The following is a 16,789-nucleotide window of genomic DNA, read 5'->3' on the forward strand; positions in this document are numbered from 1 at the left end:
CCTGAGGTTTAGACCCAACAATTTGGACTATCAGCAATCAACTCGAGAAAATGACTTTTGTCAGCGCAAACTTTGAAACTCACTCTCCAGCCTGAGGCTCCTGTAGGTATAAAGTGTCCTGTACTTCTCCAGAATAGAGTGGTGCTGTGATTTAAGCCAGGGAGACATGCCAGGAAAAGAGAAAGACTGCTTTTAATCTTTTTTTTTTTTTTTAATTGAACAGTATTATCACTTGAATGTACGTTTCTACAGACAAAAATTCCCTCTGGCAAAAAATGAAATAAAAACTTTTCAGGCAAGAAATGGTGCGATGAAGAATTTGTCTGGCTAACATGGTGGCTCATGCCTAAAACCCCAGAAGTTGGGGAGGTCAAGGCTGGAGGATCACTTGAACTCAGGAGCTCGAGACCAGCCTGGACAGCATAGTGAGACCTTGTCTGTAACAAAAATAAAAAGTTAGCCAGGGTGGTGGTGCAAGCCTGTGGTCCCAGCTACTCAGGAGGCCACGGTGGTAGGATTGCTTGAGCCTAGGAGATTGAGGCCACAGTGAGTTGTGATTGCACCACTTCACTCCAGCCTGGGTGACAGAGTGAAACCCTGTCTCAAATCAATAAAGAATTTGGTCTAAAATATGTTGAGGAGTGTAAGTCTAGCAATTCCTCCATCCACTACTGAGAACTGGAATTTTTAGCAACTCATCTAGGATTTTAAAAAGTAACTGTTTCTTGAAAATAAGAATATCAATAATAATAGCTCAGATTGATATGATGCCTTTTCAGTGGACGAAGTTCCATCGTGCACCACTGTTGCATTCAATTTTCACAGCCACCTGTGACATAGGTGATTTTTGTATTTGCTTTAAACTGAGGCTTGGAAAAGTTCAAGGACTGTCACATATCTAGTGAGGGGTGGGGCCAGGCCTGTAGCTCAGTCTCCAAATGGGGAAGGAGGCCTCGAATCAGCATCTACTTTGCGATGTGGCATGCAGACTTTCTCACCATTTACTAGCCTCCTCATCTCTTGAGGAATCACTTAATCTTTCTGATCTGTAAAATAGAATTAAATGCATCTACTTCAGAGAGCCTTTAAATTAAATGGTATCTTCAACAACAACAAAAAACACAGCCTCATTTAAAAAATGGGCAAAGGACTTGAATAGACATTTCTCTAAAGAAGATATGCAGGTGAGGCAGGCGGATCACCTGAGGTCAAGCGTTTGAGACCAGCCTGGACAACGTGGTGAAACCCTGTCTCTGCTAAAAATACAAAAAAACATTAGCTGGGCATGGTGGTGCGCACCTGTAGTCCCAGCTACTCAGGGAGGCTGCTGAGGCAGGAAAATTGCTTGAACCCAGGCGGCAGAGATTGCGGTGAGCCAAATTGTGCCACTGCACCCCAGCCTGGGTGACAGAGAGAGACTCCATCTCAAAAAAAAATACATATATATATGTGTGTGTGTGTGTGTATATGTATATATATGCAAATGATAAAGTATATGAAAACATCTTCAGTGTCACTAATCATTAGGGAAATGCAAATTTAAACCATGGTAGATACCACTTCACACCCATTAGAATGGCTACTATAAAAAAAAAAGTGTTCACAAAGATATGGAGAAATTGGAACCCTTGTGTACTGCTGGTGGGAATATAAAATGATGGTACAGCCACTGTGAGAAACAGTGTGCTGATTCCTCCAAAGTTAAGCATAGAATTACTGTCTGATCCAGCAGTTCCATTTCTGGGTATATACCCAAGAGAATTGAAAGCAGGACTCAGGCAGGTATTTAGACACCCGTGTTCATAGCAGCACTATTCATAAGAGGCAAAACAAGGAAACAGCCCGAATGTCCGTTGATGGAGAAATGGATAAAAAGCATAGGGCGTACACACACTGTGGAGTGTCATTTACGCCTTAGCAGACATGCGGCAGGCTGGGCGCAGTGGCTCACGTCTGTAATCCCAGCACTTTCGGAGGCCGAGGCTGGTGAATCATGAGGTCAGGAGTTCAAGACCAGCCTGGCCAACTTGGTGAAACCCCATTTCTACTAAAAATACAAAAAATTAGCTGGGCATAATGGTGGGTGCCTGTAGTCCCAGCTACTCGGGAGGCAGAGGCTGAGGCAGGAAAATCTCTTGAACCCAGGAGACAGAGGTTGCAGTGAGCCGAATCACACCGCTGCACTCCAGCACTGGCGACAGAGTAAGACTCCATCTCAAAACAAAACATGCTGCAGCGTGGCTGAACTTTGAGGACATTGTGCTAAGTGAAATCAGCCAGTCACAAAACAATAAATACTGTATGATTCCACTCATAGGAGGTCCATAGAGTAGTCAAATTCATAGAGACAGAAAGTAGAGTAGTCACTGCCAGGAGTTGAGGGGGAAGAGAGTATGTAATGAATACAGAGATACATTTGGGAGAGATGAAAAAGTTCTGGAGATGGATGGTGGTGATAATTACATAACAGTGTGAATGTACTTAAGCCCACTGACTCATACACCTGACAATAATTAAAATGGAGCTGGTTGCAGGGGCGCATACCCGTAATCTCAAGCTACTCAGGAAGCCAAGATGGGAAGATCACTTGAGGCCAAGTGTCTGAGACCAGCCTGGGCAACATAACCAGACCCCCATCTTACAATTTTTAAAAAGTAGTCTAAATTGTAGACATTTTATATATTTTTTATATATATAAAAATATATATATATAATATATAAACATGTTTACATAATATATTAAATATATAGAATGTAAACATATAATAAATGTATAGTATGTAAATATATATTATAAATAATAAATATATAATATACAATATATTAAATATGTAAAATATATATATTTTTTACCACACACGCAAAATTAAATGATGTACTGTAGGTTAAGGGCATGTTTCAAATATTGGTATCATGGTCGATAAATTTGCATCCCACTTTCTCTTGTGATTCCATGTGTACCATTCTTGCCTCTGAACTTGGGTCATATCCTGCTGCACAAGTTCCAGCCCAAACCAGTTCTTCTCCTTGACTTTTTTTTTTTTTTGAGACAGAATCTTGTTCTGTCTCCCAGACTGGAGTGCAGTGGCATAATCTTGGCTCACTGCAATCTTCGCCTCCTGGAGTCAAGCGATTCTTGTGCCTCTCGAGCAGCTGGGATTACAGGTGTGCACCACCATTGCCGGCTAGTTTTTATATTTTTAGCAGGGACAGGGTTTCGCCATGTTGGCCAGGCTGGTCTCGAACTCCTGACCTCAAGTGATTCGCCCACCTCGGCCTCCCAGAGTGCTGGGATTACAGGCGTGAGCCGCTGTCCCCAGCCCCTCCGCAGTGTTTTAGTGGGAATGTTTTGGCTGGTTGGGATGGGCTGGCTCTGCTACGGTGCTTCAGTCCTTTTCTGGCCATTTGTTTTGGGAGTTCACTGGGTGGTACAGGAAACAAAGCCACCTTGGACTGCAGGGTGACTCCAGGGCCAGAGCGGTGCCATGTTTAGTAGGTCAGTGCCACAGGTAGGGGACAGGCGGCTAAAGCCTTGTTTACAGTTTGTGACCAGGCAAAGGATTACAGCCTCACTGCTTACTGTGTATTATATGCTTTTCACATGTTTACCATGAGGATACCTTGTACATTTGGCTTTGCGTTTTTACTCTTTGTGGTATAAATTTTTCATCTGTAATTCTTTAACTGCCAGGTTTTGAATTAAACCTACTGGAAATATTTGGCAGCAGAACACATTAGATTCTTGTATTCCTCAGTGAAAATAAAAAAGAAGCACTAGGGGTGCTCCTTGCGATCTTGCCTTTCCTTTGTGATGGCTCCTCTGTGCAGAGAGTCCATGTGGCCCGAGTGTCTGTGGTGCATAGCACATCAGAGGTGGGTGTTTACCTGCTCAGGGAGGCCCTGGACTCTTACGAGTTTAAAGCAGGTGTGATACAATCTTGTGTAATTAATAAAAGTATAGAAGCTTACTGTTGGCAAGGACCCATTACCTTGTTCCTCATGTATCTGAGACTAAGTAAGACACCTTCAGAACAGGATTGTTGAGAATGGGGGGAGGAATATTGCAATTAATTTGTTTGTAGAGTGGCTCAGGATTTCAGGAGATGATGGAGGAGATAGGGACAGGATGGCTGACTCCCTTATCTGAAACGTGGTCACTGATTTTGAAATACTTAGTGGTCCTCAATCAGTAATTAAATGAAAGTAAGTTTATTTATATTGTGGGATGGAGGCCAGGGACAGGAGAGTATGAAATTATAAGGAAAGATAAACAACAGTCTGGGTATGATGGCTCACACCTGTAATCCCAACACTTTGGGAGGCTGAGGTGGGTGGATCCCTTGAACCCAGGAGTTTAAGACCAGCCTGGGCAACACGGCAAAACTCTGTCTCTGCGAAAAATAGAAAAATTAGCCAGGCATGGTGGTGCGTACCTCTAGTCTCACCTACTCGGGAGGCTGAGGTAGGAGGATCACCTGAGCCTAGGAGGCTGGAGTGAGATTGTGCCACTGCACTCCAGCCTGGGTGTCAGATAGAGACCTTGCCCCCCCAAAAAAACAAACAAAAAAAAAATAGAGAAAGACAACAGGTTGCTAACATATTCAGAGCTAAAATATGGTTATTACTCTTGAAATACTAAGTCCTCCTCAGTCAATAAGTTTAATTTCCAAAGAGGAAAGTAAGTTCATTTTTATAAAATCATGTTTTTTCACTCATTGAAAATAAGTTTGAAAGTAGACCTCTGTATTCTTTAGCATGTATTTCAGAGATGAAACATGTTTTAAGATGTCATTATGTGCATTTATTTCATAATATGATGGCTTTAAACTGTCTCTTTACTCTTAATTAGTCCAGGCATAAAATTGCAACCTATGGCCAGGTATGGTGTCTCACACCTGTAATCTCAGCATTTTGGGAGTCTGAAGCAGGTGGATCGCTTGAGTTCAAGAATTCAAGACCAGCCTGACCAGCATGGCAAAACTCCATCTCTGCTAAAAATACAAAAAGTAGCCAAGCAGAAGGATCACTTGAGCCCTGAAGGTTGAGGCTGCAATGAGCTGTGATTGTGCCACTGCACTGCAGCTTGATGACAGAGTGAGACCCTGTCTTAAAAAAAAAAAAAAAAATTGCAACCTACCGGTTTGTTTTCTCTACGTGGATGTCAATCTCAGCATCGTGTTACTATTGATCTTGAGATGGCAGGATGGTCTGGATGTTGTACTTGAACCTAAAAAACAGAACTCCCTTGAATCATTATTATTGAGGCTAAGGGAGGAAGTATTGCTTTTGGGGTGAGGGTGGTGACACGTGTATGTGATGTGAGTGAGGGAGGCAGGTGAGGTGAGGGGCACGGGCTGGGATGGAGTTTGTCACTGTCATGTGGAGTTCATTCCTTTCTTTAAGCGGAAGAAGAGCTCGGCTACACGGATTTCTCCATCTTGTATTCTAAGACTTCACTAGTGATTACATTTTTCTTAAGTACTAGTGTTTTTTATGCTCATGGAACTGGGCTCATAGTATTAAAGTAAGTGTTCTCCATGAACTTCAGTATATTTGCATTTTTAAATAAACTACCATATCAGTCTATAAAACAGGTTATATACAAGGCCGTAGGGTCCCCAGCTGTGTTTTCAGCATCTTTTATCATCCATGTAACACATTCAAGGACAATTAAAGTATCTAATATCACCACCATGCTCCTCTCCTACTTCAAGGGAGATAAACAGTCATTGTTTAAAAATGTTTAACACATGACCAAACTGTTTCCTGAGTCCAAGGGATAAGGCCACAGTTTTCTGGGTTATAATAGTTGCTTATTTTGTTGTTGTTGTTTTTTGGAGACTCTTTAAATGATGTCACGATTACTGACATGCACGTAACCCCATTCCATAGTCATTAGAGAAGTTTAGCTTGGCCGGGCGTGGTGGCTCAAGCCTGTAATCCCAGCACTTTGGGAGGCCGAGACGGGCGGATCACGAGGTCAGGAGATCGAGACCATCCTGGCTAACACGGTGAAACCCCATCTCTACTAAAAATACAAAAAACTAGCTGGGCGAGGTGGCGGGCGCCTGTAGTCCCAGCTACTCGGGAGGCTGAGGCAGGAGAATGGCGTAGACCCGGGAGGCGGAGCTTGCAGTGAGCTGAGATCCAGCCACCGCACTCCAGCCTGAGAGACAGAGCCAGACTCCGTCTCAAAAAAAAAAAAAAAAGAAAAGAAAAGTTTAGCTTAGTCACTTGTGCTTCATTTGCTGTCAGAGTTCCACCAACCACTGGAGATTCTTACAGGTTAAAACCTAACATCCTAGTAAAAAAATGCAGCACATTTGTAAGAATGTAGCCCAAACTTATTATTTATTTTTACCTACAGGCCATAGAAAGAGTAACCCAGTAAATGATGTTTCTACTTCCAGTATCGTGCCTGGTCTGTTTCTGGCCCAGGCCCTGTCCTAAGAGCCAGGCCTGAGAAAAGAAGGGACAACTTAACAACCCTGTCTTCCCCTTCCCAAGATGGTCCCTAAAGTAGCGGAAACTGTGAGGGGTGCAGCAGAGCCATCTTGAACAGGCACATTTGTGAGATGGCGTCACTCAGTGAAATGCAGGGCGTTTTACCATTTACTTAGTTTTGAACTGGGTCAGAGGCCATCCCTCCTCTCCTCCACTTTGCATGGGTGACTGGGCTCTTACAGGAGCGCCTCCCCTCCCAGTGGCTGTTCCTCAGCCTGCCTGAGCGATGCACGGAGCCATGCCTGGACCGGTGGAAAGAGCCAGAGGGTGGAGGCTCAGGAAGCCCGCCTGGTGGCTGGCCCCGTTTGTGGGGGCACCTCCCCGCCTGCCGGGATAATTCACTTCCCCTGCAACGCACACACCCCATTGAGGGCTATGAAAGCCAAAGGCAGCTTAGACAGAAAGATGATTCCCCCAGGCCAGGCATGGCAGCTCACTCCTGTAATCCCAGCACTTTGAGAGGCCGAAGCAGGAGGATTGCCTGAGCCCAGGAGTTTGAGACCAGCCTGAGCAACATAGTGAGACCCCTATCTCTACAGAAATTTAAAAATTAGCTGGACCTGGTAGTGCATGCCTGTAGTCTCAGCTACTCAGGAAGCCAAGGTGGGAGGATCACTTGTGCCTGGGAGTTCAAGGCTGCAGTGAGCCGACATCGTGCTACTTACTCCAATCTGAGTGACAGAGTGAGACTGTCTCAAAAAAAAAAAAAGGAAAAAAGAAAAGAAAATTCCACCTAATTGTTACAGAAATTAAGGATAGGAAACCTAATATGATTTACTCCATGAAACAAAATCGACTCTTTGTTCCATACACGACAGGGGAAGAGGGCCTAGGCAAGGAGAGAGAAAAAGAACATTGGAAAGAAGTGAAGGTCAGGACTGTGGGAGGAACCAACACAGAAGAGTCCAAGCCAGATGCATGTGCATGACTGTGTCTACACACACATGGATGAATGGAGAAATAGCCCAGAGAAATACACAGGGCAGAAGCCAGCAGTGCAGACTGCGTGTGTGATAAGCCCAGGAAGGCTTTTGGGGAGCAGCATCAATTGCTGCTAAGGGTTTTTGTTACAACCCCTAAAGCCATTTTGCATCTTTCTTACCTACTGCTGTTAATGGTGGGGTCATGTCTAGTGCTGGCCTTCCAAAGATGAAATGAAAGTTCCTGAACTATCTTGCTTGCTCTTATCTTTCAGTAAATGCATTGTCTTCTCATCTTAAAATGGGGGCAATTATGTTTTCTTTGCTTCTTGGAAAATATAATTATAGTTAGATGGGAAAGCAATTTGAAAATCTGATGTCTAAGTGAATGTAACGTGTTATTCTTGTGGTGTTAAAAATACCACCCCCTCCCACAAGAAAAAAACGTAATTAAGGCTAAAACTTATCACTTTCTGCATATGTAAATATTTCTTTGTTCCTGCTTTCAACTCTTCAAAATATGGCAATTCATCTGGGATCCTATGCGTTCCCCTTACCCACTTAAAATCCTGGGACAGATCGTTGCAACACGTAAAAACAGGCCCGTGCAGGGTATTTTTGGTTATGACACATTAATTTTCATTTAAGGGACATTGGGTAATGAGATATAGTTCTGGGATAGTGAGATGCTACTTTTTTGACTTTATAAGTTGTAAGGCCTACATTTTCGTTTTTTAAGAATTGGAGCAAAAGACTGATGCCCTAGATATTCTTAAATGTTGTCATCTAACCCGGGAATTTTAGATATTGTCTGATGACAGACCTTTCTCACATTATACAACAGGTTTGTCTCATGTCTTGAAATATATTGACATCACTCGGCCGGGCGCGGTGGCTCAAGCCTGTAATCCCAAGCACTTTGGGAGGCCGAGACGGGCGGATCACGAGGTCAGGAGATCGAGACCATCCTGGCTAACATGGTGAAACCCCATCTCTACTAAAAAATATAAAAAACTAGCCAGGCGAGGTGGCGGGTGCCTGTAGTCCCAGCTACTCGGGAGGCTGAGGCAGGAGAATGGCGTAAACCCGGGAGGCGGAGCTTGCAGTGAGCTGAGATCCGGCCACTGCACTCCAGCCTGGGCGACAGAGCGAGACTCCGTCTCAAAAAATATATATATATATGTATTGACATCACTCATCAATACTTCAGAATCAGTACCTCACACCCATCCTCTTAATTCATACATGACATATGTTACTACATTATAGCTCTTTTAAATCGTCTTACTTTACAATCCTCTCTCATTTTCTTTTATGCATGTGAATGTGTCATTCTGGGGTCTGTAGGTTTTACCAGATTGCCCAGGGCACGTGTTACCAGAGCCTCTGATCATTGCCATTCTCTTTCCCTTCCCTCCAGCAGTTCTACATCTAAGGGAAGGAAAACCTGCAAAGCTCTGTTTTCCTTCTGTAAAAGTACATGCTACGTATGCAGGCTTTACAGAGGAGAGACGGAGGTTTCGAAGTCAGACAGATTGGGTTGTGAAATAGGCCCTTCCCTTTTCTGGCTCTATTAACGTGAGCAAATCATTTCATCTGTTTTAGTCCTGGTGTCTTAATCAGTACAATTCTCTGAACAGGACCTGCCTCACAGGGTGGCTGAGAAGATTAAGCAAGGTAGCATGTGTGCCTGGCATAGGTCTGGCACCTCATAGGCATTCAGAAATTGCAGCGTTCACTGTGGTCCTCTGTGGCATCCACTGCTGAGGTGTTTTCCTTCTCACCTCGACCCCTGTATGTGAATTCTCGTGGTAGCCAGGATGCTGGTACCCTAGGAGAAAACTGGGGAGTCATCTTATTGTATTTATATCATCTCCAGAAAACCTTTGGTATGCCCAGAGGCCCTGTGCTGTAGCTTTCTTCTGAATTACCTTGCTGTATGAGTTTCCTAGGGTTACTCTAACAAAGCACCACAACCTAAGTGGCCTAAAACAGTGGACATCTGTTCTCTCACCGTTCTGGAGGCCGGAAGTTTGAGATCAAAGTGTTGACAAGTCCGCAATCACTCCAAGGTGCGAAGGGGGCTTCTTTTTAGCCTCGTCCAGCTCGCAGTGGCAACTGGCCTTCTCTGGTGCCCTTGGCCTGTGGATGCGTCACTCCAGTCTCTGCCTCCTCTTCCCGTGGCTTGCTCCCTTTCATGTTTGTCTGTGTCCAAATTTCCATCTGCGTCATAAGGACACCAGCCATTGCATTGCAGCCCACCTAGCCCAGGGGGACCTCATTTTAACTTTATTCCATCTGGAAAGACCCAATCTCTAAATAAAATCTCACAGGTACTGGCACACTTGCTGTTTGACTATACTTCCTTTAGGTTAGGCCTCTGAGTGGATAGAAGAGAAATCAAGCTATTTTGTCTGAATCTTTCATTTTTCATCTGGTTAATAATTTGTTTTCACTGTCGTTTCAAGGAAATGTTTTAAAGTGTCTCACTGGAGGCAACAACGCCTACATTGCCTTTTTACTTTTACAAAGTAAAATATGAAATCTTACAGGAAGAAAATATGTAATAGTAAGTAAAACACTTTAAAATATATGCGGAGAGGCCAGGCACTGTGGCTCTCACCTGTAATCTCAGCCCTTTGGGGAGGCAAAGGCAAGTGAATTACTTGAACCCAGGAGTCTGAGACCAGCCTGGGCAACGTGGTGAATCCCTGTTTCTACAAAAAAGAAACAGATGAACTGCTGCGGTGGTACGCACCTATAGTCCCAGCTACCTGAGCAGCTGACATGGGAGGATCACCTGAGCCCAGGAGGTGGAGGCTGCAGTGAGCTGTGATTGTGCTGCGGCCTGGGCAACAGAGTGAGACTGTTGCCAAATAAATAAATAAAATAAAATATATGGCCGGGCGCGGTGGCTCATACCTGTAATCCCAGCAGTTTGGGAGGCCGAGGCAGACGAATCACGTCAGGAGATCAAGACCATCCTGGCTAACAAGGTGAAACCCTATCTCTACTAAAAGTACAAAAAAAAAAAAAAATTAGCCGGGCGTGGTGGCGGCACCTGTAGTCCCAGCTGCTTGGGAGGCTGAGGCAAGAGAGTGGCGTGAACCCGGGAGGCAGAGCTTGCAGTGAGCCGAGATCGCGCCCCTGCACTCCAGTCTGGGCGACAGAGCGAGACTCCGTCTCAAACATAATAATAATAAAATATATGCAAAGAAACAAGAGTTAAAAGGGCAGTAATTCCACTGGAAAGTCTGTTTATAGAAGTTTATGACTTGGGTGTAAACTGCCTGTTTTGGAGCTGATAGAGCTCTGGCTGGATTGTCTGGACTAGGGCAGAGCTCTGACATGGCCGTGGAAGAGGGTAGGTCTTTATGATGGTGTTTTAAAGTCAAGAAAGACTCTTCGGAGGACATGGCTGTGCCCAGGCGCCTGTTTCTTTGGTGCATCCATGGGCCCTGGCAGCCCGTGCCAGAGTCTGAGGTAGGCTCTCACTTGTTGGAGAAGTTTGTTTGGTAGTATGTGTGTGTCTACAGTTCCAAGTAGAATCACCACCAAACTACATTCCCTGGAATGAACCTGGGTGGTATTTGAGAAGTACCTAAACTTTGCTTTTAAAAAAAAAAAAAAAAGATTGAATTTTAGAATATCCATCAAAGTTCTAATTTGTTTCATAAGGAATTTAACCATCTTTTGGCTAAGAATCAATGTTTGAATGTCAGCTTAAATCTGAGAGTTTTCCCCTATCTTTCTCTTTGTACTTTTGCTGGGAGTAAAATGGACATTTCAATTTTATGTATTATCCTATTGACTAAGTTTTGCTGTTTTTAGAATATGTGTTACCTTTTAGAGGGAGTGTTTTCTCCTTTTATATTTTCATTGGAACTGTATAAATACTGAGCATAGAATTACAGTTGTTTCTCTTTTTTTTTTTTGTTTTTGACAACGGGTCTTGTTTTGTCTGCCAGGCTGGAGTGCAGTAGTGCAATCATGGCTCACTGCAGCCTCCACCTCCTGGGCTCAAGCAATCCTCCTTCCTCGGCCTCCCAAGTAGCTGGGACCACAGGCACATGCGACCACGCCCTGCTATTGTTTATTTATTTATTTATTTGTTTTGAGATGACATTTCACTGTGTTGCCCAGGCTGGTCTCAAACTCCTGGGCTCAAGCAGTCCTCCTGCCTGAGCCTCCCAAAGTGCTGGGATTACGGGTGTGAGCCACTGTGCTCCGGCCAGCGTTGGTTTTGTGTGCTCTACTGTGCTGACTCTGAGGCATGATGTGTTAAAGGAATGATCCCGAGTCCTGCCCCCCGCTGTCTACTGACCTGCTTGGAGCTCACCTGCCTGTAGCCAGCATCTGTCACTGCCTGGAGCAGTTCCTTGCTTTTGGCGTTACTGAGAAAAAGCAAGGTGCATGTTGCATAAGTGTAAAACCGAAACAAACCAGACGCCAAAAAACTAACTGAAAACAGAACAGAGCAAAGCACTGCACGTCCGTTTGTGAGCAGGTGGACGGCTCCCTGCCTGTGGTCTTCTTGTCCTTCTGTTTTTCTAGCATGTTGTTGCTGAACCTTTTTATTACAGGGCAATAATGTAATTGGGTTGATTCTCACTACGTACTCAAGTTGTCTATGCCATTTGATTCGGTAATTTAAGCTATCTTTAATTTGTTTTTCATTTGTAATAGAGAAAATAGTATTAACCTTTTCATGATTTGTCTCATATTTTCCTATGGCGATGTTGAAGAGGAAAAACGTTTCCTCTACACTCTTTGACTCTGTTCTTAAGGCCTGTGAATTAAATTGGCAGAGAACAGATTAGCAAAAGAAAAGACATGTTTATTCACGTGCCTGCGTGTGTGCGTGTGTCTGTGTGTGAGAAACAGAGTTCATAGAAAAATGTGACTCAGGCAGGGTGTGGTGGCTCACTCCTGTTATCCCAGTACTTTGGGAGGTTGAGGTCAGGAGTTCAAGACCATTCTGGCCAACATGGTGAAACCCCGTGTCTAGTAAAATATATATATATATGTAAATTAGCTGGGCGTGGTGGTGCGTGCCTGTAATCCCAGCTACTCAAAAGGCTGAGGCAGGATAATCGCTTGAACCTGGGAGGTGGAGGTTGCAGTGAGCCAAGATCACACTGTACTCCAGCCTGGTGACAGAGTGCGACTCCATCTCAAAAAAAAAAAAACAGTGACTCCAGGAGATGGTTAGAATGTAAGCTGTATGTGGCATCTTACTAGGAGGGGAGAAGAGAACTTATGGGAAAACAAGTGACTTTTTTAGGAAAGATAAATAGGCTTTCAGGAAAATACATGAGTTTTGTGACAGTGTGTGCGTGTGGGTTCCCCTCTTTTCCCTGGTTGCAGTCAACTCCCAGGAGAGGATTTGTGACAGTTCTTTTGAGAGGCTCTGCTTTTAGGCAGGTAACAAGAGTTCAGTGGAACAAAAGCCTACTCTCTAAAGCCTTCAGCTACAACCGTTTGTATGCGATTCTGGATGCCGTCAGTGGAGAGAGAATTACAGGGGGCAGCCCCGGCAGGAGGGATCTGTGGACAGCAGCAGAGGGAAGTTGCTGGAACCTGCACGGGATTGTCTTTTGAGCAGAGGTGAAGTGGCCTTGCAGGAAAACTTGTGGAATATAAATCACGAAGCCCATCGTTTTGTGTCTTTGTTGCCACTGATTAACTGTGTGGCCCTGGGCAAGTCGTGTCACTTCTTTAGGTCCCAGTTTTCCTGATTTGAAAAATGAGGGGTTGGAGTAGAGTATTTATAAACCCCACACTGTGCTCTTTGCTCTTCGCTTCGCATTCATTTTTTTTTTTTTTTTTTTTTTTTTTTCAGACAGAGTCTGGCTTTGTCGCCCAGGCTGGAGTGCAGGGGCGCGATCTCGGCTCACTGCAAGCTCTGCCTTCCAGGTTCACGCCATTCTCCTGCCTCAGCCTCCCGAGTAGCTGGGACTACAGGCGCCGCCACCACGCCTGGCTGATTTTTTGTATTTTTAGTAGAGACGGGGTTCCACTGGGTTAGCCAGGATGGTCTCGATCTCCTGACCTCATGATCTGCCCCTCTCGGCCTCCCAAAGTGCTGGGATTACAGGCGTGAGCCACCGTGCCTTTTTTTCTTTTTTTTTTTTTTTTTTGAGACAGAGTCTCGTTCTGTCACCCGGCTGGAGTGCGGTGTTGCAGTCTCAGCTCACTGCAACTCCACCTCCCAGGTTCAAGCGACTCTCCTGCCTCAGCCTCCCAAGTAGCTGGGATTACAGGCACCTGCCACCACACACCTGGCTAATGTTTTTGTATTTTAGTAGAGAGAAGGTTTCACCATGTTGGCCAGCTGGTCTCAAACTTGTGACCTCAAGTGATCCGCCCACCTCGGCCTCCCAGAGTGCTGGGATTACAGACATGAGCCACCGCATCCGGCCAGTGCTGCTTTTCTTAATGCCTTTTATCATAGCTCATCATTGGTCACAAAACCACTATTTCAATTATGGTTATTGAAGTATCAGCCTATTGAATCAGCCTATAATAATAGATTTGGTTATTTTGATTAAGGTTTAGTTGTGTCTTGGTGTTCTAGTACACAAATAGCTGTTCTAATAAACAAGTAAATCAAGAAAACCTGAGGCAGGGCCAGGGCGGTGAGAGGGAATGTATGGCTTGTTCTTTTTGAATACCTTCCTGTATACTGAGCTCACCTGACTTGTTCGCATTTGAAAGGTCTTCCATAATGGCCCATGGAGGCGAGGTTCATCACAGGATGAGGAAAGGACAGAGGCACAGAGAACCCCCAGGAGGAGATGGGGCTCTGGGAGACGGCCAAGGCCTCGGCCGTTCTCTGACTACGGCCAGCTGGCCAGCCGCAGTTTGTCTATTCCTGAAGACTCGGTTGCTGCAGACCCCCAGAAGGAAGACCGTGTGAACGAGGACCCCCAGGCAAGCTTGACTGCTGCCAGCCCTGAAAACCAGAATGCTCCAGTGGGCTGCCCCAAAGGAGCCCGGAGAAGACGCCCCATTTCCGTGATAGGTGGGGTCAGCTTGTATGGGACCAACCAGACGGAGGAACTGGACAGTCTTCTGACACAAGTAAGATCTGGTGTGCACCTCCCCAAGCCAGCAGAGGCCCTCCAGCTTCCTGCCTCTGTTCTCTCTGCACACTAAACTGGATCTGCTTTTTCTCTCGCATTCTCAAGGGCAGCACCGTATGCTTAACCACCTTTTCTTCCTGACTCTGTGAAAACATGCGTGAATTCAAGCTAACCATCTGATGTTTGGATGCCTTTTGCTAATCTTTCTTTCCTGGGATCTCAAATAATACTTAAGACTCATTTGCTGTTGATTTCTGAATAACCTGAGATTCTAACCAGGGAAAGGTAGCAGGACGTATTTAGTAACACTCCTGAAAGAAGTAATTGTTGAAAAAGACAGTATTGTTCGTTGTTAAAGTGTAAAGATAAAATGTAAACAAGAAATAAATAAAATGTAAAGAAGAAATAGTTTTTTAGGAGATAAGTATTTTGTTTTCTACCATTTTCTTATTTTTTTTAATTTCTTTTTTTTTTGAGTTGCAACTTTGCAACTAGTAATAGTTTGACAATGAATTAAACACTTAGTACTGGTTTCTTAGTATAGTTTAGTAATTCAACAAGTATTTATCCGGGTATCCAGTGGGCAGTTTGAAAATACAAAACATTTAATTGAAGTCTCTGTCTTGGAGTAGTGTATACTTATTTGGGAAGGCTAATACCCAGCCGTAGTAAACATTCACAGAACACCATATGAGTAATATATATGCCCACTTTCATTTTTAAAACTTGGTAGCTGATGTCATAAGTAACCCATAAAATTATCTTAAAAGGGAAATCCTATACAGTACTAGTACTGGATTGTGTATGTTTACATTTTTCCTGTAAAGCCCCACACAATGTCTTGTTTATAACAAGCACTCAAAAATCCCTGCTTAAATAAATTGAAGTGATTCCTTAAGGTTAAAAAATTAAGTTGCAGAATACCATGAAAATGTTCAGAATCTTTTGTCCGAAGGTGCCCCACTGTTGGGACATGATTCTGCACTGAAGCAGATTGTCACGCGTTTTAACTCAGAACAGTAGTCCCGGATGCGCTGCAGCCTTAGAAAGGGTTTCCCTTCAGAGCGGCCAAAAGGAATGTGAAAAGCGATTTTCTGTACTATAGCCTAATTTGGGGAATTGGGTGAGAAAATGGTAAGAAAACCTAAGGAATTACATAAGCAGAATATGCATGTAATAAACAAAAGGAGGAAAAAAGAAATTGAAAGAACGCATGAAGCAACTGGGCCTTTGGCTGATAGTTTTAGGGATCGCTATTATAGAAAACCAGAAGGTCATTATAAGAGAGACTTGGGCAACGACATGGAAAACCGCTTCTTTTAACTGAAGCTCCACTGCTGTGTGAGTTTAGGGAAGCAAGGCTTGCCTTCAGCTCCACAAATCCTTATTGAAGGCTCATCTGTGCCAAGCTCTGTGTCAGCAGGGAGGAGTCCAGGAGGAAGGAGGCTGAAGAAGGATGTGAGGATCGCAGTTGGCCACCCTGGCGGGGTTGTGGCCTTGTCCTGGCGTCCTCCAGAGGGCCACCCCGGGAAAGCAGCTTCTTACCTTAGTGACCCTGCATCTGTGTGACGACTCCCCTGCTTCCTCAGCATGCCTTCCTCTTCTCAGAAGCTTCTTTTTCCTTAGTGGGACCTGTTGGCATGTTGCAGAAAAGTGAGATGAAACACGAGGCTGCAGGGTGCAGGACAGTAAGCTGATCAGGGTTGTTAAAAACTGTAGCATCATGAGTTGCCACTGGGCTTTGGTGCAGCCTGCAACTCGTGGCAGGATTGGAGAAACCATTTCACGTCTGTGAGTGGCTTCGAGGTGAGAGAGCTATGCGTGTGAAGTGCTGGCAGGAGCTACCACTTCCTGGCACCTCCTCACAGATTTTGCTTTCTTTTTGCAGCCGGCTTCCAGGCCGCCCATGCCTGCTCACCAGGTGCCACCCTACAAGGCTGTGTCGGCCCGGTTCCGGCCCTTCACGTTCTCCCGGAGCACCCCCATTGGGCTGGACCGTGTGGGACGCCGGCGGCAGATGCGAGCATCCAACAGTGAGTCTCAGAGTCCCTTTCCTTTCAGAGCTGCCACGGGCCCATCTGAGTGTTTCCAGCTAACCTGAGGCAGCAGGTTCTGCACCTTCGCGCCTGCCTCGGGCCAGGCCGCGTTTGTCTGGGAGCGAGGATGGCTCATCTCAGGAGAATGGTGCATCATTTGCTGTCTGGGGTCGATGCTGTGTGTGCTAGGCTGGTGGCTGTTAAGTTTGAGAAGTTTGTTCCTCGTGTGGTGTCTGTGTACATC

At 44.9% G+C, this 16,789-nt stretch overlaps 1 protein-coding gene and 1 long non-coding RNA gene across 3 annotated transcripts in view; one reads left to right on the forward strand and one right to left on the reverse strand.

Moving 5' to 3' along the window:
• The window catches only part of SPATA13 (spermatogenesis associated 13), a 157,576-nt gene that overhangs the window by 80,398 nt on the left and 60,389 nt on the right, over positions 1–16,789 (forward strand). For both annotated transcript variants that reach the window (XM_033236608.1, XM_033236599.1), the window contains 2 exons: positions 14,142–14,507; positions 16,398–16,542. In XM_033236608.1, the coding sequence (XP_033092499.1) occupies positions 14,142–14,507; positions 16,398–16,542 (511 nt within the window). The remainder of the gene's footprint in view (positions 1–14,141; positions 14,508–16,397; positions 16,543–16,789) is intronic.
• LOC117098299 lies at positions 493–16,400 on the reverse strand. Its single transcript, XR_004443320.1, has 3 exons — positions 16,055–16,400; positions 5,138–5,227; positions 493–1,046 (listed from the first exon to the last, which is right to left on the reverse strand). It is a non-coding gene; the product is annotated as an uncharacterized LOC117098299 (long non-coding RNA).

Source organism: Trachypithecus francoisi, unplaced genomic scaffold (genome assembly GCF_009764315.1).
Source record: "Trachypithecus francoisi isolate TF-2019V2 unplaced genomic scaffold, Tfra_2.0 Contig01461, whole genome shotgun sequence".
Taxonomy (NCBI): Eukaryota; Metazoa; Chordata; class Mammalia; order Primates; family Cercopithecidae; genus Trachypithecus; species Trachypithecus francoisi.